At 36.2% G+C, this 23,601-nt stretch overlaps 1 protein-coding gene across 2 annotated transcripts in view; it reads right to left on the bottom strand.

Annotated features, from left to right (window-relative positions):
• The window catches only part of AGL (amylo-alpha-1,6-glucosidase and 4-alpha-glucanotransferase), an 83,562-nt gene that overhangs the window by 6,908 nt on the left and 53,053 nt on the right, over positions 1 to 23,601 (bottom strand). For both annotated transcript variants that reach the window (XM_040471074.1, XM_040471075.1), the window contains exons 25-31: positions 19,547 to 19,649; positions 16,014 to 16,239; positions 14,669 to 14,780; positions 6,880 to 7,015; positions 5,265 to 5,377; positions 4,232 to 4,443; positions 2,697 to 2,794 (exon numbers count right to left, since the gene is read on the bottom strand). In XM_040471074.1, coding sequence (XP_040327008.1) covers positions 2,697 to 2,794; positions 4,232 to 4,443; positions 5,265 to 5,377; positions 6,880 to 7,015; positions 14,669 to 14,780; positions 16,014 to 16,239; positions 19,547 to 19,649 — 1,000 coding nt within the window. The remainder of the gene's footprint in view (positions 1 to 2,696; positions 2,795 to 4,231; positions 4,444 to 5,264; positions 5,378 to 6,879; positions 7,016 to 14,668; positions 14,781 to 16,013; positions 16,240 to 19,546; positions 19,650 to 23,601) is intronic.

Here is a 23,601-nt window from a genome sequence, read left to right as displayed (position 1 = left end):
AAGATTTTTCAATAGCAGAGGTAAAAGAAATAATCAAGTTATTTTGTCTTCCAAATCTATTAACCTTAGATTAGTATATACTGGGCTCAGAATGTCTTTTTTTTACAACTCATTTTAAAAGATTTATTTGTTTGTTTGTTTATTTATTTATTTTTAAGTAAACTCTCTGCTCACCATGGGGCTTGAACTCACAACCCCAAGATCAAGAGTCACATTCTCTACTGATTAAGCCCAGCCAGGCACCCCCAGAATACTTTAATACTGTGTGAGGGAATGATTAACAAATACTTACTGGCTAATACAAAAAAATATAAAGTATTCAGGTATCTTGCCTTCAAGGAGTTAGTCTAACACTAAATATTGGTTAAATTCAATTATTTCACTAAGCTTCTAATACACTTATTATAATTAAAATATATACAAAATAAATGAACAAACATTAAAGAGATTTTATTAAATATAATATAAATATTATATATTGGAAAGATTGTTTAAAAAAATTTTTTTTAACAATTATTTTTTTTAAGAGAGAGAGGGGGAGATAGAGCATGAGTGGGGTAAGGGCAGAAAGGGAGGGAGACACAAAATCCGAACCAGGTTCCAAGCTCTGAGCTGTCAGCACGGAGCCCAATGTGGGGCTCAAACTCAAAGAGTGAGAGATCATGACCTGAGATGAAGTCTGACACTTAACCGATGAGCCACCCAGGTACCCTGAAAAGATTGTTTTTTAAACTTCTCCAGTAAGTTAAAGTAATTAAAATTAGTACATTATCATTACAAATAGTAATTAAAATTAGTACATTAAAAGTACTAATTAAAAAGTAATTAAATTTAGTACATTAGCATTACAAATAGTAACCAAATGGACATAGAAAATTTATACACAGTTATAAACTAAACAAAGTATTACAAGCTTATTGTGACAAATACAAGATAGTTATCTATACTCAGTTTAATTATTACTTTTCTTTTTTTTTTTCTTTTAGTGAGAGACAGAACTTGCCACCTGAGTAAGCTTATTTATTTATTTACTTATTTCAAATGAGTAGGCTTTAACTGTGGGTTTTAGTATTGATCATTGGTTTGTAACACGTCTGAAAATGTGGAGAACACTTCAGAATATGGATAAGCATACACACAAAAAGTCTGCATCTCAAGATTGAAATGAGTACATAGTAAATTAGGAAAATTCTACAAAGGTAAGGGTATTATATAGAAATGGAACTCTGTCACCTATTGATGTAGAAAGCAAATTAATTTTGGGCATCAAACTTTAAGGGAAAATCGCAGAAGACAAACAGGGAGGTCATTACAAACTCAAGAAGAAACAAAAGTTGGAAAAGAAAAGAAACGTAAAATGGCATAAACACATAATCATAAAGTAAAAACAAAATCAGTTATTGGTTAAAATAAAAATAGTGGGGTAATTACACAGAAAGGATGGAAATGGTTGGTGGTGAGGATAGAGTTAAATCCTCATCTGTTAACACAAGAAATAACCAAATAGTGTCTAATATTTAAAAAAAAAAAAATCAAGAAACAGGGGCACCTGGGTGGCTCAGTCGGTTAAGCATCCGACTTTGGCTCAGGTCATGATCTTAGAGTTTGTGAGTTCGAGCCCCGTGTTGGGCTCTGTGCTGACAGCTCAGAGCCTGGATCCTGTTTCAGATGCTGTGTATCTCCATCTCTTGGCCTCTCCCCTGCTCATGTCTGTGTCTCTCAATAATAAATAAATGATAAAAAAAAATTTTTTTTTAAATAAAAAAATCAAGAAACAACTGCATACACACATTATTTAGTAATATGGGAGCAGGGATGCCTGGGTGGCTCAGTCGGTTGAATGTCTGACTCCTGATTTCGGCTCAGGTCATGATTTTGCAGTGTGTGAGATTGAGCCCGAGTTGGGCTCTGTGCTGACAATGCAGAGCCTGCTTGGGATTCTCTCTCTCTGCCCCTCCACCACTCACACTTGCTCTCTCTCAAAATAAATAAACTAATCAAAAATTAAAAAAAAAAAGAAATATGGAGGGAACTGCTAGGGGTAATAACTTGGAAAATTTTAAAGACTGTCTTTGAGGAGACAATATGTCTATACTTCCAATGTTCACAATAATCAAGTATTAATTTTACAGTCAGAAAAAGTAAACATTAGGAAATATTCATGTCATATTAGTTTTATAAACATAACACTTATTGATTATTAAATATAGGACAAGCATTGTGAACACTGATGTTTAATGAAGAAACAGATGGTGTTCTTAAAAACTCAGTTTGAATACAATTTTAGAGTTTACTGACAAGCAAAAAAATTATGGTTGATGCAATATAAACATCAACAACAACATTCTTTTTTTTTTTTTTTAACGTTTTTTTATTTTTGAGAGAGACAGAGACAGAATGCAAGCGGGTTGGGACAGAGAGAGGGCGGCACAGAATCCAAAGCGGGCTCCAGGCTCTGGGCTGTCAGCACAGAGCCTGACGCAGGGCTCGAATTCACAAGCTGTGAGATCATGACCTGAGCCGAAGTCGGATGCTCAACTGACTGAGCCACCCAGGCGCCCCAACAACAACATTCTTAATACTTACACTCCAACGTACTTGGGGTTCCAAAGTTTTCATGCCAAGATTAAATATAAATATAATTATATATTAAATATAATATGAATAATATTCTTAATATTTATACTCCAACTTACTCTGGATCCAAAGTTTTCATGCCAAGGGGACCAAGCAATTTTTTTTCTGCAATCTCCAAAGCTTTCCATGCTTTTTCTGCAGTAAAGAGCTCAGGGGCCTAATGAATATCAAAAGTGAATATTCAAACTTTTTAAGATCACAAAAGAATTAGTTTCCACCCACAGTGGAACATAAACTATTCATAAACTATTCATAAATGAAAACGGTTTAAAAATACAGTGTGCGTCAGAACTCATTTCAAGTGCAGAAGCTTAACCGGATCTAATGCTATGGGGCTGATGTGGGTGCGCTGCTCTTGGCCTTAGAAGTGAGCAAAGCTGTTAGATGTGATTATTTCCTTGTGTCGTTTTAAGAAAGTTATGAGCTCCAAAAGGAAGCTGCCTCAGCTACAGTGAAGGCAGAACACACTTAAACCCATCTAATTCATTTTTCAGGATGTTTGCAATAGCTTCCTTTAAGTATATCTGGTAGTCATTTTTTGCTTTTGGGGTCATAGTAAAATACAGAATGACTTACACTTTAACAGCACAAGTAAATGTACTTGTGATATGGAGGAGAGAAGATTCTGGTGGCTAAGAATCTGCATTTATTGTAATGGTTAAATGAAATCAAATGCACATTGAGTAGAAGCTATCTTTATGTACCTTTGCATTTTTTATTCTTTTTTTGCAGCTTTTATTCTACTATAATTTATAGTTCCATGTTTAGTGCTTTTTTTGACAAGGTGGAGACAGCTATGTAGTCATGGAAGAACACATACCATCTCTATTTTATTGTTCTTACAGTTTATTTTTAGACTAAGAGGTAAAATAGAGTCTAGAATTCTAGAGTGAATTGCAGCAATACAACAAGGAAACAATATGAGTTGAAGCAACTTTCATTAGTTCACCAGTCTAGATCTTTTCAGTTTGTATGCTGAGGCCCTCACTGGTCACAGCACAGGTGTGCCCAAATACGGATGCCATCAGCTTTCAAGTTGGGCGGGGCCTGGGGCTAACTGAAGCAGTTGGATCTGGCATGATCAACCTAATCAATTTTGACCAATGTACTGTATAAATATCGTTATTTTCTTTTTTTTTTAATTTTTTTTTCAACGTTTATTTATTTTTGGGACAGAGAGAGACAGAGCATGAACAGGGGAGGGGCAGAGAGAGAGAGGGAGACACAGAATCGGAAACAGGCTCCAGGCTCTGAGCCATCAGCCCAGAGCCCGACGCGGGGCTCGAACTCACGGACCGCGAGATCGTGACCTGGCTGAAGTCGGATGCTTAACCGACTGCGCCACCCAGGCGCCCCAATATCGTTATTTTCTATGTGTGCTATGATAAGAAAAACATTGGTAAGCACTCCATTAGTCATCATCTATTATTTTCTGTTTTTTGATACCGAATGTCATAGGTTAAGGGTGGTATGAAACTAGCTAGTAAACAATATACTTTTTGGCAACTGCATGAATTTGAAAATAAATGGGAATAAAGAACTAAATACACTCTACCACAACGTTTTTGAAATCTGAAAGTAGCAATTCACTTACTACAACCATTGCTATGGTGAAATTAGGCCTGAGCTGATAGTCACACCATGGGCTTGAAGCTCCATAGCTATCTTTGTATATGCCACGTTTGTGAACCAGATTAGGATGCTTTTCGTTAGAATCTGAAGGGTCTTCTGACACATAAAATAGCTTTTCGAAGTTGTCTTGTATTTTTCTGTTCCACTCATCGTATGAGATTGTCACAACCTTTCCTGAAACATGATAAAAGATTTGGCAGTTTTTAAGCATTCAAAGAAATCCATACATTTAGTTAGAGCCCAAGAGTAATATTTAGGCAATAAATTACCCACTTCTTACAACTGTCAGGGTCTTTTGAAGGACTCTAGCTTGAAATTAAAATTATCTTTTGTTATATTACCAAAAAGAATTAGACTCCAGTAAATGATCCCTGATTTGTCTTTGTATCACTCTTAACGTGTTTGATAAAGTTACATTTACTGTGCACTTGGAATGAGGCTACTCTGAATTGAGAAGTGCCAGAAGTGTAAATATACACTGGATTTCACAGAAAATACTCTCCCCACAAAAGAATGTAAAATGGCTCATGAATAATTTCATGCTTATTACATGGTGAAATAATATTTAGCACATATTGAGTTAATAATGTATATTATCATAATTAGTTTCACCTGTTTCTTTTTATTTTACTTTAATGTGAGTAATAGAAAATTTAAAATTATATTTCTTTTGGACAGATAGCTCTAGAAAAAGAGATGTAAAGATTTCCTAAGTGTTCACAAAAATGCAACTTGCTCACAGTCACATTAAGGAAAAGAAAGCATAATAAGGCAATTAACCATGATGTTTTTCATATCTCAGTTCAAAGCTGCTATAAAAATATGGTTAGTAACCAGGTTTGTTACAATTTCATAGTAGGAAATTAATGTTCTTTCTTTCCTCTTAATCTTAAGAGTTTTCTAATATTAGTTCATTGAGTCAAATGATGATTATGTAGACTAAGAGTATAGACTGTACATTTGAAGTTTCTTTTTAAATAAAATGCACAGCTTACCATGTCTTCTTATGGTGACTTCATGATAAGGGAAAATTCTTTTTTTGGATAATTCCAGCAACCAACGGACAGTAGATTTACTCAGGCCCACAATTTCCACAGCAGACCCATCTCTAAAATTAAAATAAATTTTACTCTGTGGGTTGGAGTCATTTAAGCACTACTTAAATGGCATTCAATAAATAATTCTGATGAATTATATAATTAATATGTTATAAAAACAACTATGAAAAGCCCCTCACTTTATTGAAATGTATACTGCATACATAAGAAATCTCTCCTCTAATTATTTTGCCATTGCTTACCTACTTAACAATTAAAAAAAGTTCCGTGAAGTGGAATGGTGATTATGGAGTTAAAGAAGATGGCAGCTGGAAAAGGTAGGGAATGCATCAGAGAATATTGAAACGGAGTACCAAAGACAGAAAACATGGGATAGAAGGACTGGAGAAAGCCAGGGAAAGTATACTTAGTAATTTGAAAGTGTGTTTTTTTTTTTGTTTTTTGTTTTTTTTTTAGAGAGTTAGAGAGAGAGAGAGAGAGAGAGAGAGAGAGAGAGAGAGAGAAAGCGAGAACAAGTTGGGGAACAGGGCAGAGGGAGGAGGGAGAGAGAGAATCTTAAGCAGGCTCCATGCCCAGCACAAAGCCCGAAGCGGGGCTTTTGACTTTGGGATCATGACCCAAGCTGAAATCAAGAGTTGGATGCTCAACCGACTGAGCCACCCAAGTGCCCCTGAAAGCTCATTTTTAAGGAAAATGAAAGGGAAGTATGAGACCTAATAACGTACCGAAATAAACATGCTTTAAAAAGAGTTCACGGGGCGCCTGGGTGGCGCAGTCGGTTAAGCGTCTGACTTCAGCCAGGTCACGATCTCGCGGTCCGTGAGTTCGAGCCCCGCGTCGGGCTCTGGGCTGATGGCTCAGAGCCTGGAGCCTGTTTCCGATTCTGTGTCTCCCTCTCTCTCTGCCCCTCCCCCGTTCATGCTCTGTCTCTGTCTGTCCCATAAATAAATAAAAACGTTGAAAAAAAATTAAAAAAAAAAAAGAGTTCACAAAGCATATAACAACAGCTATAATTAAATGATTTTTTTCACAGTTCTGACTGAAGATAAAATTTAGAATAAGAAAAGAGTTTCTCAGACTTGATACTATATTAAGCATTTAAAACCATAAAAAGAAATAATGGGAGAAAAGACAAAAAAATTTAGGAGGATAAAAGGTTCAGAAATTAAAAGTATTTCAAAAAGGACTGGGTAATGGGGTGTTTTCTATATGCATGAAAGATGGGCATAATGAAATGTTTACAATGAAAGCATTTTAGGTTAAGATCTTAACCACAGGGATAACGAATCATAATAATAATGAATCACTCCTTTGAGGTGCTTGTGGGGAATCACCCCACGAGAACTCCCTGAAAAGAACAGACAGCTTTCCTTGATGACTTGTAACAAGAGAGTTGTGTGTGTGTGCTGTGGGAGAGGAGGGAGTGGATGAAGGGAGGGAGATTTTGACTGATTTAATATGAAGACTTTGTGGTTAATAGAATAAAAGATTCCATAAGTATGTGGTTTTAAAAAGGGTATAATTATATATGCACAATACAAATAAATACTACCTTGGAGTGGCTGGGATTCCTCTGTTTCTGGCTCTGTCACTTTCTCCCATTTTATCCATCCATGTGCCGCAATTTAAGCGATTTCCTCCATAAACAAATCCTGTTTCTTCGTCAACACCTGCGGTTATATTGAAGCCTAGAAAAGCAAAATAAAACATTTATGAAATCTGAAAGGAATACAACAAACTAGGATAACTACTCTGGAGAGCACTGTGCTAATGCCGTAAAAGCTGAAAACATGTATGTTCTACCATAGGGTAGTTTCACTTCTAGACACATACTTTAGAGAAATCTTTACCCATGTGCATATGAAGGTATGCACAAGGATATTCAACGCAACACTGTATTAGCAAGAAAATAAATAACTGCTGAGCAGAGAAGTGAATAAACACTGTGGTTTATTCATACAGTGTAAAACTCTCTATACCATTTCAAACTAATGAACTAGATTTACATGAATCATAATGTGCAAAACCCCAAAACAAAATGATTGAGCAAACAAGTTGCAACAGGATATGCATAAGATATCTTTTCTTAAAAGTTTAAAATATAGACAGTACTAATATATATATTCATATAGGTCTATATGACTATGTCTAATATGATAATATTTAAAACATATAGTTATGTGTATATATTATAGTCTGAATACATATATAATGTATAATATACTGAATACATACTATATAATATACTGAATATATACTACATAATACATATGTAATTTACACATACTCAAACACAAACTCATAAAATTCAAAACATAAATGGAAATAATAAACCCTGATTCTAGCATAGTCATTAATTATAGAGAGGGAGGGAAGAGAGAGAGAGATGAAGCTCTACATACAATTCTGATGGTTTATTTTCAACACAAAACAGAAAGATCTGAAGAAAATATGATCAAATGTTAATATCTGCCTAATTTTATTTCTAGGTTTCAAGGTGTAATTTATATTTTTCTCTAACTGGAATGTTTTACAATTAAATCTAAAAATTAAAATAATTCAGAGATATCACAAAAAATGTTCTTTTAAGTATAAAATCTGTATCTATTTAGTGTCCTAACTGAAAGATAAAACAGTATCAGTGATTTTTACCAGTTCAATCATGTATACAATTTGTATGTTACCACCACAAACAATAAATTAACTAAATGAGGTTTTACCTACTTTTTTTTTTTTTTTTTTTTGAGAGAGCTTGAGTGAGTGAGGGGCAGAGAGGGAGAGAGAGAGAATCCCACAAGGGGCAGAAAGAGAGGGAGAGAGAGAGAATCCCGAAGCAGGGCTCCAGCTCACCTGATATGGGGCTTAAACTCATCCGATATGGGCCAGGACCTGAGCCAAAGTTGGATGCTTAACTGACTGAGCCACCCAGGCGTCCCTAACTACTGTTTAAAATGTAATTTAGGGGCGCCTGGGTGGCGCAGTCGGTTAAGCGTCTGACTTCAGCCAGGTCACGATCTCGCGGTCCGTGAGTTCGAGCCCCGCGTCGGGCTCTGGGCTGATGGCTCAGAGCCTGGAGCCTGTTTCCGATTCTGTGTCTCCCTCTCTCTCTGCCCCTCCCCCGTTCATGCTCTGTCTCTCTCTATCCCAAAAATAAATAAACGTTGAAAAAAAAAATTAAAAAAAAAATAAAATGTAATTTAGAACATGCAAGAAGGAATATAAGTTTTTGAGTTTACGCCAAAATTTGCCAATGACTTAGTGAGTTATCTGAAATAGCTGAAATAGATCACTTAAAAAGATGATCATTTTACAGTAAAAACAATAGTGTTTAAACAAAGAGCAACAAGAATCCATAATCCTATTACCCTAACAAAAACTATTACATTTATGTATTCCTTTCTAATCTTTTCACAGAATAGTAATATTTTCATAAATAAATCCAACTATTTTTCATGTATTAGATTCAACACCCATATAGTTCTTAATATTCAAATAATATTACACAAATTATAAAAATTATAATCATTACAAATTATTGAATTTTTCATTCAAGTAAATGTAAACAGGGGTGCCTGGGTAGCTCAGTGATCCACAGTTCATGGGATCTCAACAGTTCATGTGATCTCACAGTTCATGGGATCAAGTCCCATGTGGGGATTCTCTCCTCCTCTGTCTGCCTCTCCCCCTCTCATACACACATTCTCTCTCTCAAATAAACATCAAAACAAAACAAATGAAGTCAATTTAAACATTTCCTCTTAGACATAATTATTTTATTCTTTTCTGTGATTATAAGCAAAGTTATGATCAGTATCATGTAATATGGACTTTTTGTATTTTAGGTTATTTCATAGACTAGATTCCCAGAAATGGAATACATTTATGAACAAAAACATGTGAATATTTTGTATCTCATAAAATATATGTGGATCTCTCTCTCTCTCTCCAAGTTGCTTTTGAAGAAGAATGAGTCAATTTGCAATACCATCAGTAGTATCTGAATATCTCTCAAAACTAAAATCTATTATTTGTTACTGTTTGCTATGGATTGAATTGTGTAAATGCCCAAATTCATATGTTGAAATCTTAACCCCAGTACATCAGAATGTGACTTTATTTGCACACAGGAATTTAAAAAGTTAATCACATTTGGGGCACGTGGGTGGCTTAGTCGATTAAGCGTCCGACTTTGGCTCAGGTCATGATTTCAGTTTGTGAGTTCGAGCCCTGCATTAGGCTCTGTGCTGACACCTCAGAGCCTGGAACCTGCTTTGGATTCTGTGTCTCCTTTTCTCCTTGCCCCTCCCCCACTTGTGCTCTGTCTTTGTCTCTCAAAAATAAATAAATGTAAAAACAAATTTTTTTTAAAAAAGTTAATCACGTTAAAATAAGGGCATTAGCCTGGGCTTTAATCCAATTTGACCAGTATCCTTATAAGATGAGGAATTTTGTGCACAGACAATGCACAGAAGGAAGCTGATGTGAAGATACAGGGAGAACACCATGTAACCATGAATATGGCCATCTACAAGCCATGGAGAAAGACCTGGAACAGATCCTTCTTTCATAGACCGAAGGTTGAGTCAACCCTCCCAACACCTAAATTTTGGACTCCTAGCCTCTAGGACTGATAGACAATATATTTCTGTCATTTAAGCCACCCAGTGTGTGGTACTTTGTTATCCTAGTCCCAGCAAATGAATACATTGGTTTTTTTGCTAATAATAAACAGTAGACTTATAGAACTCACTATATGCCTGCTATGTGTACTGCTCTAAGTGCTTTAACATACATATTTCATTGAATCTTTGTATCAACCTTAGGGGGTAGGTGCTGCTATTATCTCCCTTTTACAAATGTAGAAGAGAGAGGCAAAGAGAAGTTAAAACTTATCCAAGGGAACACAGCTAGAAAATGAGCAGAGATGGGATTTTTAAGATAGCAAGTCTGCGTCTAGCATTGGCGCTTTCATTCACGCTCTGTTGTCTCATGATAATTTAGTAGAGGAAAAATGGTGACCGACTTTAATATGAATTTGTTTGAGTGCCGGTAAGACTGACTGAATGCTTCTCTCATGTTTATTAATGGACTATCCATGTCCTTGGGCAAACTACTTGTCTGCCTCCCCTTCTTATTTCCTGAACTGTGAGCTAGGGATAGAGGTACTAGCCTCTGGAAAATGTTTGCAAAGTAATACACAAAGGCATGGAGGCTTTTAATTTATCTGATATTAAATATATGACAATAATTGGATATTAAATACATGGCAATAATTGGATAATCAATGGTTAGTGATTTCCCACTCAGAGATTTAGTGGAGCAAGAGAAACATACACAAAAAGGTACATGGGTTAAAATAACTGTAAAAGGACAGGTTGCTTCAAATGTACAAAAAAAGTACCAAAGAAATCATATTTTTGTAGTTTCTGATGAAATGGCAAAATATCCCAGGCTATGGGATCTCTCCCCAAAATCACCCCTAGAGAAACTACAGAATTGAATGTGAGGTACTGATTTGAAGAATTCACATAATTTTTGGGAGAAACTGACAAAAACAAGTGAAACCTGACTAGCCACTCTTGGGCTTTCACTCTATCTAGGCTTTTAATGTTGTTGTGTTATAAGCTAATGAGATTGCCTCTTTTCAGAGCTGTATGGAGTTACTACTAATCAAGGGAACATGAGCTTATTGAGAAGAAGAAAACATTAGATACCAGATGAATCTAACCACTATAAAAAGAAAAGAAGCAGGGTGCCTGTCTGGCTCAATTGGTAGAGTGTGGGACTTTTGATCTTGGGGTTGTGAGTTCAAGCCTCATGTTGGGTAAGAGATTACTTAAAAATAAAACCTTTAAGGGGTGCCTGGGTGCCTAGGTTGGTTAAGCGTCCTGATTTCAGCTCAGGTCATGATCTCATGGTTCGTGAGTTTGAGCCCAGTGTCTGGATTTGTGCTAACAGCATGGAGCCTACTTGAGATTCTCTCTTTCCCCCTCTCTCTGTGCTCCTACCCCACTCTATCTCTCTCTCTTTCAAAAATAAAATAAACATTCAAAAAAATTAAAAAGAAAAAAGAAAAACACTTGAAGATAGTGTTCACATCACAATAAAAACAACTATAGCAACTTATAGATCACTTTTTACTAGCCAGTGTTCTGAGAGGTTTCATAAGTAACAAATAAATGAGATTAGCTCATTGAACTAACTCAAATAAATTTGAAGGATGTTGTAGGAAATATGGAAAGAAAAGATGATCAGATTGTACATAAAAGTTTATTGCTGTAGAATATATGAGGACCCCTTGAAATCAACAAGAAAAATACAGGAATGCTAAAAGAAAGATAAAGGCGGGGCGCCTGGGTGGCGCAGTCGGTTAAGCGTCCGGCTTCAGCCAGGTCACGATCTCGCGGTCAGTGAGTTCGAGCCCCGCGTCGGGCTCTGGGCTGATGGCTCAGAGCCTGGAGCCTGTTTCCGATTCTGTGTCTCCCTCTCTCTCTGCCCCTCCCCTGTTCATGCTCTGTCTCTCTCTGTCCCAAAAATAAATAAACGTTGAAAAAAAAAATTTAAAAAAAAAATAAAAAAGAAAGATAAAGGCAAAGAACATGAAAGGACAATTTATAGAAAAGGAAACTTTCTAAAAAGGTATTAACATATGAATAATACTCAAATTCACCAGTGATAGGAGAATCACAAGTAACAACAATTACATATTGCTTTACACCCATGAGATTAGTGGACAATGCGGGTGGGCACAGAAGAAGCCACTTTGTCAGTGGGAATACAGACTGGCATAATAATTATGGAAACAAATTTGGTAGTACTTAATCAAAGAGCATAAGAGTATAGTATATATAGCTCTGATACAGCAATGCTAAGTGAAATAAGCCAGACACAAAAGGACAAATACTGCATGATTCCATGTACATGAGGCATGTAGAATAGTCAAATTTACAGAGGAACAAAGTAGAATAGTGGTTATTAGGGATGAGGGAGGAGGGAATGAGGAGTTATTGTCTACTGGGCACAGAGTTTCAGTTTAAGATGATGAAAAGTTCTGGAGATGGATAGTGATGATGGTTTCATAATAACGTGAATGTACTTAAAGCCATTGTACACTTAAAATGATACATTTTATGGTAAAATGCTAAACATGTTATGTGGATTTTGCTACATACACAAGAAACCTCAATAGTGGAAAAAACCAACACTCCAATTAAAAAATGGGCAAAAGACACAGACATTTCATCCAAAAGAGATACAAATGGCAAATAAGCACATGAATGGATGTTCAATACCACTGGTTATTAGGGAAATGCAAATTAAAACCACAATGGGTAGTGGTGTACCCAACTATCAGAACAGCTTAAAAAAAGTGATTAACGTCAAATGCTGCTGAGGATGTGGAGAAGCTGGATCTCTCAAGTTTGCGGAAGGGAAGGTACACCACTTTGGAAAATAGTTTGGCAGTTTCTTATAAAACAAAATCCATACTTACCATATGACCCAATCACATTCTCAGGCATTTGTCCCAGAGAAATAAAAATTTATGTTCATACAAACACCTGTATATAAATGTTCATGTTAGCTTTATTTATATTAACCAAAAAATGGAAATAACCAAAATGTCCTTCAACAGATGAATGTTACATCCAGGAAAGAGAATACTACTGAGCAATAAAAAGGAATAAACGACTGATACATGCAACAGCTTGGATGGACCTCAAAGGGAATATGCTTAGTGAAAGAACTTATCTCAAAAATTTACATGCTATATGATTCCATTTATATACATTCTTAAAATGACAAAACTACAGACTCTTAAATACAGAGAACAAACTGAGGGTAGATGGGGGGGGTAGGGGAGAGGGGAAAATGGGTGAAGGGCATTGAGGAGGGCACTTGTTGGGATGAGTACTGGGTACTGTAAATAAGCCAATGTGACAATAAATTATATTAAAAAAATAAAAATTAAAAAATTAAAAAATGACAAGACTATAGAGATGCAGAACAGATTAGTAGTTGCCAGAGACCAGGGATTGTTGGTGTGACTCTTAAGGGGTAGCACAAAGAAGACATTTCTATATACTGATTGTGGTAGCGATTACATGAAGTTACACATGGGGCAAAATTACACAGAGCCATGCACACACATGTACACACACAAATGAGTTAATGTAAGAATGGTGAAAATTGAATATGGTCTAGTTAACAGTATTGAACTAATGTCAGCTTCCCGATTTTGATATTGTATTACAGTAAGATATAGATAAAATAGATAAGATATCCTCATTGGGGTAGCTGGATGAAGGCCTCAGTATACTCTTATGTGTCATTTTTACAGCTTTCTATCAATCTCTAATTCTTTCACAATTAAAAAGTTAAAATCTACATGCACACAAAGCAGTATATGTTTCACAGAACAATATATAAATATACAGCAAATGTACATGTATTGTATGCCCTGCATGTGTCTTTATATTACTTCCTGTATGGAATGTCTCTAGAGGGAATGGATAATAAAATAGTCATTAGCCTTGCATTGGCTGATGATGATAGTGTGCCATAAAAATAGGAACATGATAAAAGAGGTTAAAAAAGTAGATCTATTTTAACTCTGTAGACAAAGCTTTTTACAAAAAGAATCTTATAAGAGCCTAAGTTACAGAGAAAGATGGTGGACAAAATCCTAGCTCCACCACTTAGTAGCTGTGTGACTCTGGGCAAGCTACTCTGCTTCGGTCATCTTATCAATACACCTGGGAACAATATAATGCATCCCCAATGTTCTTGGGAGTGTTAAATGGGAATAATATAGGTAAAGTAGTTAGCACAATGCCCATCACATAGTAAGCCCTCATTTATTATGCTTATAAATGCAACCACCAAAATTACCTTTTAAATTGGCTGGCAAAAAGGTACAAAATTAAAAAGATACACAATTTTATCTTTCCTCTAGAAACTAAAACTAAACCGGTGAGATCAGGAACTGTGTTAATCTTTCTCATTGTTATATTTTGAAGTTTCACAAATAAAATATTTGTCAAATACATGAACAATTAGGGGCTCCTGGGTGGCTCAGTCAGTTAAGCGTCTGACTCTTGGTTTCAGCTCATGTTACGATCTCACAGTTTGTGGGATAGAGCCCCACAATGGGCTTTGTGCTGACAATGCGGAATCTGCTTGGGATTCTCTCTCTCTCTCTCTCTCTCTCTCTCTCCTTCTCTCTCTGCCCCTCCCCTGCTCTCTCTCTCTCTTAAAACAAACAAACTTAAAAAAAATACATGAACAATTACCAGGTTTAATTCCACCTCATCAGTAAATCTTTACTATGTAAAGTTATGTACCTTCATCCTTCATGTTTCGATCTATCTGTGGCCCAGCATTCCTTTCTCGGAACTGTATGCCCTGCATATGTCTTTGCATTACTTCCTGTATTACTTCAAACAATGGCTGATCCTGTTTGGGATACAATGGATGTTATTTTTGTTAGAAACTGCATTTTTCTTACCTTTTCCCAAATCCCACAACTGTAGTTTTGTGAAAACATATTTTCCTCTGGAAGAGAAATGGGGTGGGACTGGGGAAGGAAGCTCCTATACCCCACATTAAACAGTCAGCCTCTGGCATATGAATGTTTAACATACTGTAGTTTCGACTATTCATGTCTGTGATATGAAATAGTTTGTAATTTTGCTGACACATGAAAATGAATCTTATGAGTTTGTATAGTTTCTGTTCAAGTGAACTGTGCAGATAATAAATGTATCTAGCTTCTACAGAAGCTACAGAAATCTAAATTGGCATTGCTGTTTTTACGCATCCACATATATAGTAACAGGGATAAATTACATGGTAAAGTGACACTTTAGGTAAAAACTTTTTTTGACAAATGTTCTTTGAATATTTCATGACAAAAATATCATGGGGGCACAGATCTCTGCTAACTTTAAGATGGTTTAGAAGTTCTCCACAATCACATACCAAACAAACTATAATATAAAGGTGGATCAGAAATGGCAAAAGTACATAATCTTTGTACATTATTGACTGGGAAGAAAACCACTCAAAACGTTTATTTTTTCTGCACTGTTCACAAGGTAAGGGCATTGTGGTTTGGTGATCAGGCTCTCCGCAACCTTGTTCACCCTTTCCACTATCTCTTATTACCTTGCAGGTGCCCTACACAAAAAGTCAAACTAGACTCAGCAGCATGTCCTAAATGTGCTTCAATCCACCCTGCACTTTATTTTTCCTTTCATCTTTGATGTTTTCTCACAACTTCCCTCATCTCTGCTGAAATCCTACTCCCCTTTTAAGGTTCAGTTGAGGTGAAATTTTAGCTACTTTATGAAGTCCTCACTAAGAACCAACTACCTATTAGATTCTCTCTCTCTCTTTTATGCATGGCATTTCCTATACACCTTTTTGTAATGACCATAATATGTATATGTTATCTTTTCTACCATGTTGCAAGTTCCTTCCTTGAACTTGAAGTTTGAACTTGCACTTGAAGATAAGAAGCAGTCTTATCACTGCAATCTTTCAAAGTCCTAGCAGGTGCTAAACAAATACCAATACTTGAATTCTTCAGATCTGGATTCTTAATTACATGCACTTTTATATTTTATACACTTTTACAGCTAGAAGTCATTTTTCGGGAAAAAGAAATTATTTTAAGATGATTTTTACCAGTGTGCCGGCAGACAAAGGAGCAGAATCATCTGTAGGATACATTCTGGAAACTGGACACTTGAGAATGTCTAGGCCATTGGGAACGAATTTACAATAATCCTGAACACACTGTAGCCACCACCACACAGCATCCCGGCAATTGTATCTGGCATAAGTTCCTTCGCCCAGGAGATTAGGAATGAGACCGTGTCTCAGGGTACCAGCAAATGCTAAAATAATATTCCTAAAACAACAGAATTAGGTGGATCATTTGATATGAAAACAATCAGTTAAAAATTTTTAAGTCCCTTTTTGTGACTACTATTTCTGCCCTTCTTTGAAATTTCATGGAGAAGTGGCCATAATATGATACATCAAGCACTGAATTAAAGGCCAGAAACCTTGATCCTAGCCCTGGCTTTTTCTCTGACAATCTTACCTTCTCTGGGATAGTTTTTTTTATCTGTGGATTTAGGGATTGGACTGGGTGGTTTTTAGGGCCCCTCATATCTCTAGATTCTACTTTTGAAATCTGTGGTATTTCAAAATCTAAGTAACTATGAAATGAACTAGCAGATATGAAGAGCAAATATGAAGATATGAAGAGCAAAGCAAATATGTAAGAAAATAAATGAGTAAAAGTTGACCTTGAAAATCATGATTTATTTTCAAAAACTGGTAGAGAATACATCTTTTAAAGTATTATTGTACTGTCATATACCAAATGACAACTTCGTAAGATGGCATATTGCATTCTAAAATCTAAGACGTAAGAAATAAGAAGACTGAGATTTAAAACCTAGCATTGCCATCTGTATGACCTAGGAAAAGTCATTTAAAATGTCTGGCCTCAGTGCTTTTTGGCTAAACCATTTGGAAATTTAATTAGTTTTGTGTCTCAGTTTAATGCCTGTCTCTTAAATAATAGTGCAATAAAAATCCTTCTTATATCCTGCAGCACAAAAGTGTTAGTATGGATAGTGACAGTTCCAATTAATAAAAGGTCAGAATGCAGCAATCTTAGCCATCCAGAACAATGTCACACACTTGAAAGTTGAATACAAAGACTTCTGTCCATGAATATCTCTGCAGAAGGAGGAAGTAGAACTCTCTGTGGTAGAGATAGCCATGTGTCCACCAAAATGGCTTTCCCCCATGTCCCAACCTACTTTAGAGCTGGCTGTGACCAGATTACTGGATTCTAAGGCAAACATGTGAATGGAACTGATGTATGTTAAGTACACAGAACAGGTGCATTTTCCTTAGGCTCTTTCCCTCTCTGCCAGCTGATTGGAGAGTAGTACTCAGAGGCCCTGGGAGATGGTCGATCCTCAAGATGAAGGAGCCTGTATCCTTGAATCACTATGTGGAAAGCTGCCTCCTGAACACCCATTTGGGGCGAGAAGCAAGAAATAAATTTCGTCTGTGAAAAACCATTTAAGTTTATAAAGAAAAAACATTTTTTTTTTAATATTTATTTTTGAGATAGAGAAAGAGACAGAGTGTGAGCGGGGGAGGTGGAGAGAGAGAGAGGGAGACACAGAATCCAAAGCAGGCTCCAGGCTCCAAGCCATCAGCACAGAGTTTGATGTGAGGCTCGAACTCACAAACCATGAGATCATGACCTGAGCCAAAGTCAGATGATTAACCGACTGAGCCACCCATGTGCCCTAAGAGTTTATAATTTATATAGCAGCTAGTACTACCCTAACACATACATTATCCTCTTGGAATCATCTAGATCAGGGTAGGCAACCTTTTTTCTATAAAGGACCAGAAAGTAAATATTTTAGGCTTTGTTGGCCATATATATGGTCTCAATCATGTATTCTTCTTTTTTAAATGACTCTTTAAAAAGGTAAAAATTATTCTTTGCCCCAGGTGATACAAAATAGGCGGTAGGCCATATTTCATTGACCCCTGATCTAGACAGTCATATGTGAAATTGAGAAGGAGAAATTGTTGGTAGTATATAGAAGTGATAATTGAGAGCCCAGATAACAATGAAAATGATAATAATGATTAAAAAATTAACATTTGTGTAACGTATGTGACAGATACTGTTCTAGACGCTATAACTGTATAGCTCATTTAATCTTCACAAAACCCCTGTAGGTTAAGTACTATCACCATTTTACGGAGAGTACAACAAAGATAAATAATGTGTCAGCTGGTAGTTTGGAACCAGGATTAGAACCTGGCAGTCTGGCTGAAACCCAATTTCTTAGCCATTGTGCTGAATTCTGATGTTCCATTTCCTACTTTTTAATCATGGTAATTTAGAGCATTTGGGGAAGAAGCAAACAGCATCCCAAATCTCTACAGCCCCACAATGGTCTCTTTAGTCAATAAGAAATGATCTTATTATATTAGGTTAGCAGGGAAGAATATGATACATTTCAGATGCCTACTTAGAAATTTTCAATTTTAAAAGGATTGAAAACAAAACTTTTGTCATTTGAAGAGGCAATGACAGTTATTTTCTGAATGACATCAAAACAAGTTATCATATAAATGCTTTTTTTGCTGAAAGTTTTAACTTGTAGAGCAGTGCTGTCAAACTTTAGCCTTGGGCTGCTGAAAATCACCTGGAAAACACAGATTTCTACCTGGTACTCTGCCCTCTCTATCCCCACATTCGGAGGTCCAGCATAAGGATCAAGAATTTACATTTCTAACAAGTCCTCAGATGATGGTGACACTGCTGGTTGGTGGCACTGAGTTGTGCTCATTTGAGCAGCACTGCTATAATAGCCTCTCTTTTCTGCCTTTGGTAGTTCCATTCATACGATTGTGACACTAAGAAACACTATTTTAAATCTAAAAAAACATAAAACTGGAGGTTCCAAGGCCTGACAACAGATAGAGGAAAAGCTGATACTACAATTCTTTCTACAGGACTCAGTGTTCATTATAGAAGGAAAAAAATGATAAAATTCAAATTTTACCTAAAGGTGAATCTGAGTTCTTATAGTTAATTCAGGCACAGAAGTTTTATTCTTTAGTGAGTGATGTTAGTAACATGGTTAAATATTTTTTAGTTTTACTGAAATCAATTAGCAAATGCTGAAGATAACCTGACCTATAACATGAAGGACTAGAACTTAGTAACTTCAAAAATTTTCACTACTTTGAAATTCTGTGATCTTATTAAATGAACATGTATAAAATAAAATAGGGGCACCTGGGTGACTCAGTCGGTTCAGCGTCTGACTTAGCTCAGGTCATGATCTCACAGCTCGTGAGTTCGAGTCCAGTGTCAGGCTCTGTGCTGACAGCTCAGAACCTGGAGCCTGCTTCGGATTCATTCTCTCTCTCTCTCTCTCTCTCTCTCTCTCTCTCTCTCTCTGCCCCTCCCCCCTCATACTCTGTTTCTTTCTCTCTCTTTCTCAAAAGTAAATACACATTAAAAAATATTAAAAAAAAAAAAAACACCTAAGGAAAACCTACCTCCCAACTGTTACAAATAGTTGGCAAGGAGGAAGGTTTGAAGAGCATGTGAAAAACATTTAGACACAAACTTGCACTCCAACTCTTTAGAGATCTCCTACCTGGCCTCCAAATAGCGTCCAGTAATCAGCAGTAGACCTCTCAGTGCAATAAAAGTATCCCTTCCCCAGCAGCGGAAAATACCAGAAGAAAAATGAGGTAAACCTAATAGAAAACACAACAAAGTAATATATTAATAATACACCCAAGCCCCTATGAACTCCATTACTATAGGCCAGTTGCTTTAAGCGTGGGGGACAAGAATAAGCTATAGGGAGTCTGCAAGCCCTCTAAAATTATATGCAAAATGTGTGATGTATTTATACCCACATCAACTTTTGTGTGATGAGGTTCCATATTCTTATTACTTTCTTAAGGGAATCCATGATTTTGAAGATATTAAGAATCAAGGACGAGAGGGATACTTACCTGAATTGATTAGAATGTGAGTCTTTAAACTTTAAAGATAAACTTTCTTTTAATAAGTTAAAGCTAAATTGAAATCAGAGATCTAGTATTTAACATATAAACAAACAATACAGTGTTAATTATATATATATATATTTTGAGTAACACAAGTGGGAAAGTTTAATAAAGTGAAAAGTACACTCTCCAGATATGAGAACAGATAAGCTCAAGAAAAAGACAGCTGCGCCATATAATGTTAATGATATATTTGAAAAGATTCCACCTGCAATTTAAAGGTAAGAAATCACTCTAAATACAAAATGATTACCTTACTGATATATAATTAAATATGTTTATTAATCGATCAGTCTAGAGACAAACTTTAATACCAAATTTCCCATTAATTCAAAACAACTTAAAAGTGTTAGACTTTGTTAGCCAGTTTTTATAAATGAAAATAAGGATTTCAGGTGCTAAATAACTTGAACATTCTAGGTAACTACAGCCTTTATGCATGAGATAAGATAGGGTGATTGATGGATAAAATCTACAACTTTTAGATTGAGTTTGGTTTCTTATAAAACAAGTAAAGAATATATTGTTATCTTTATTGGTACCAAAAACAATGATCAGTGAAAAGTAAAGGAAATCAGCATTCCACTCAAAAAAAGAACTATGCTAAAGCATAAATGCAACACATTTTTCAGGAAGGGAAAACTAAGGACATAAAATGTAGGGGCGCCTGGGTGGCGCAGTCGGTGAAGCGTCCGACTTCAGCCAGGTCACGATCTCGTGGTCCGTGAGTTCGAGCCCCGCATCATGCTCTGGGCTGATGGCTCAGAGCCTGGAGCCTGTTTCCGATTCTGTGTCTCCCTCTCTCTCTGCCCCTCCCCTGTTCATGCTCTGTCTCTCTCTGTCCCAAAAATAAATAAACGTTGAAAAAAAAATAAAAAAAAAATGTACACAGTGTTCATTCATAACTATCTTCTAAACACTTAACATTATATGACATTATCTTGTTTGCTTGTTTTCTGGTTTGTTGAATGAACAAATGTCTCTCCATAGTGGAAAATAAGATTCACGACAACAGAAACCTTATCTGGCTTGTTTACCAAACTATATCTATTGCTAAAAGTTGTAACTGGTAAGAAAAAATTATAAAAATGTATTGAATGAATGAAATAAAAGACTAATTATAAAAGGCAAATTGTGGGGTGCCTGGGTGGCTCAGTCAATTAAGCATGTGACTCTTGATTTCTGCTCAGGTCATGATCTCACGATTCGTGAGATCACTCCACGTTGGGCTCTGTGCTGACAGCTCAGAGCCTGCTTGGGATTCTCTCTCTGATCTCTCTCTCCATGCTGGCGCAATCTCTCTCTCTCAAAATAAATAAATAAACATTTTTCAAAAAAGGTAAGTTGAGAAGTGAAAGAATTTGACTGAGATAAAAGAAAATTTTGGCCATTCCTAAGTATACTTCACAATTTAAGTTTCTGCTTATTGGGTCTTTGCCTTCTTGGAGAGTCGACATTACTTTCTATTAAGAAGGATCAGAACTAAAGGCAATATTAGACGTTTCTTTTCTACATTGTCTCTAAAATAATGGTACAAAATTTCTCTAAACACTTTGTGTATTATTTGCACATGGTTGTTTATTAATATATGGTTTATATATGGTTGATGATTGTAACTTTGATGATGATGAGGACAGTGGACATCTATAATACCACTCTATGCCACACAGACTTCCTGGTACTTTAACCCATTTAACACTTTGAATAAATTATGAGTATAGATAGATTTAAGGGTGAATTTGAGTTGTTATGCCCTAAAGTACAGGCAATTTGTCTTTGGGAAGAAGTCAAAACTATAAAATCTCTAGCACTGATATGTGGAAATGTTAGCGTTAACCTTTTGACCTCTAAGAGTATAGGACTTACCACATATCTTCTGAGTGATTTCTACCTTGTCAATTATTATACAAGTTTACAATTATAATTTTTTTTGGTACTATTGTCACCAAAGACCTTGGTATTCATTTTAAAATGAACCCCCAAAAACCTATCTGCAAAAATGAGCACAGTTCTGTTTTTTGTTAGTATGTAGCATACAGAACAGTCTCTTGGGATACTAGAAGGAAATATCAAAACTTCTATTTATATTTATCAACGTACCTTTCTGGTTTCTTAAAATTTTTTTTTGACATTTATTTATTTTTTGAGAGGCAGACAGAGAGTGTGAGTGGGGGAGAGGCAGGGAGACAGAGGGAGACACAGAATCTGAAGCAGGCTCCAGGCTCTGAGCTGACAACACAGAGCCTGATGGGGGGGCTTGAACTTATGAACTATGAGATCATGACCTGAGCCAAAGTCAAATGCTTAACTGATTGAGCCACCCAGGTGCCCCATTACCTTTTTAGTTTCTATTTTTATTTTACACTGTACAAGATTATATCCGATATCATAACATATCAATATACCAGTTATGATACCAGTATATCAGTATATTTATTTTGGGAGTGCTTAACAATAGCAGTGCATAGTCAAGAATGTTGAGATCACTATACTGTGCAATAGGCTTCTAAGCAGTGGGCTTTAAAACCAAATTCTGCATATCATTTTTTTTTCCACAATGACCCAGTTCAGTTTCATGAGCATCTGCATGAATTCACAGGGGAAATTAAGTACCAGGAGGAGATGATATTGAGTGAAAATCTAAAACATGATTATATAATTAAAACATTCAGAGGATTCATATGATCATTCTAAATGAAAAGTTAATTTCTTTTTTAGTTGTCAGGTCTTAAGAAGTCTTTTCTTAGTCTGAGTAGATGCAAATTTAAGGGTAAACAGAGGAAATCACATAACTACTATTATTCTCATCCTGCAATTTGGTATTTTTCAGTTTAGTTTGGAAAGTTTTAAATTCAGTGGTGTTAAGTATTAAGCACTTTCTAGAAATAGCTTGAAAAAATTAAAAAGAAAATAAAAGCCTGTTCTTTAGCCTATTTTGCTTACTGAGATTTGTTTCTTGATTCAGGTTTTTTTTTTTTTTTTTTTTTCAACGTTTATCTATTTTTGGGACAGAGAGAGACAGAGCATGAACGGGGGAGGGGCAGAGAGAGAGGAAGACACAGAATCGGAAACAGGCTCCAGGCTCCGAGCCATCAGCCCAGAGCCTGACGTGGGGCTCGAACTCACGGACCGCGAGATCGTGACTTGGCTGAAGTCGGACGCTTAACCGACTGCGCCACCCAGGCGCCCCTTGATTCAGGTTTTAATACTACTTGCAGGAAAGGATGCCAACAAATAGAGTTGAAAGAATTTTATTGCAATTAGACACATAATAAAAATTATTTAACATTTGTTTTGTGTTTTGTAACATGTAGAGGATCTTCCAATTATCTCTTGGTAATTTGCAAGGTTGAGTTAATTTTTTTAACTGTTTATTTTTTAGAGAGAGAGAGAGGGAGACAGAAAGCAAGCAGGGGAGGGGTAGAGAGAGAGGGACACACAGAATCAGAAGCAGGCTCCAGGCTCTGAGTTGTCAGCACAGAGCCCGATGTGGGGCTCGAACTCACGGCATGGACCGCGAGATCATGACCTGAGCTGAAGCTGGATGCTCAACCAACTGAGTCACCCAGGTGCCCCTTGAGTTAATGTTTTAAATTGGGAAAGAAGTATAATATAATGTAAAAGAGTAGTAAAA

This window comes from Herpailurus yagouaroundi, unplaced genomic scaffold, assembly GCF_014898765.1.
Source record: "Herpailurus yagouaroundi ecotype Mexico unplaced genomic scaffold, PumYag 77, whole genome shotgun sequence".
In the NCBI taxonomy this organism is placed as follows: domain Eukaryota; kingdom Metazoa; phylum Chordata; class Mammalia; order Carnivora; family Felidae; genus Herpailurus; species Herpailurus yagouaroundi.
Note: the sequence above shows the minus strand (reverse complement) of the source record. Positions and strands in the feature narration are given on the sequence as shown.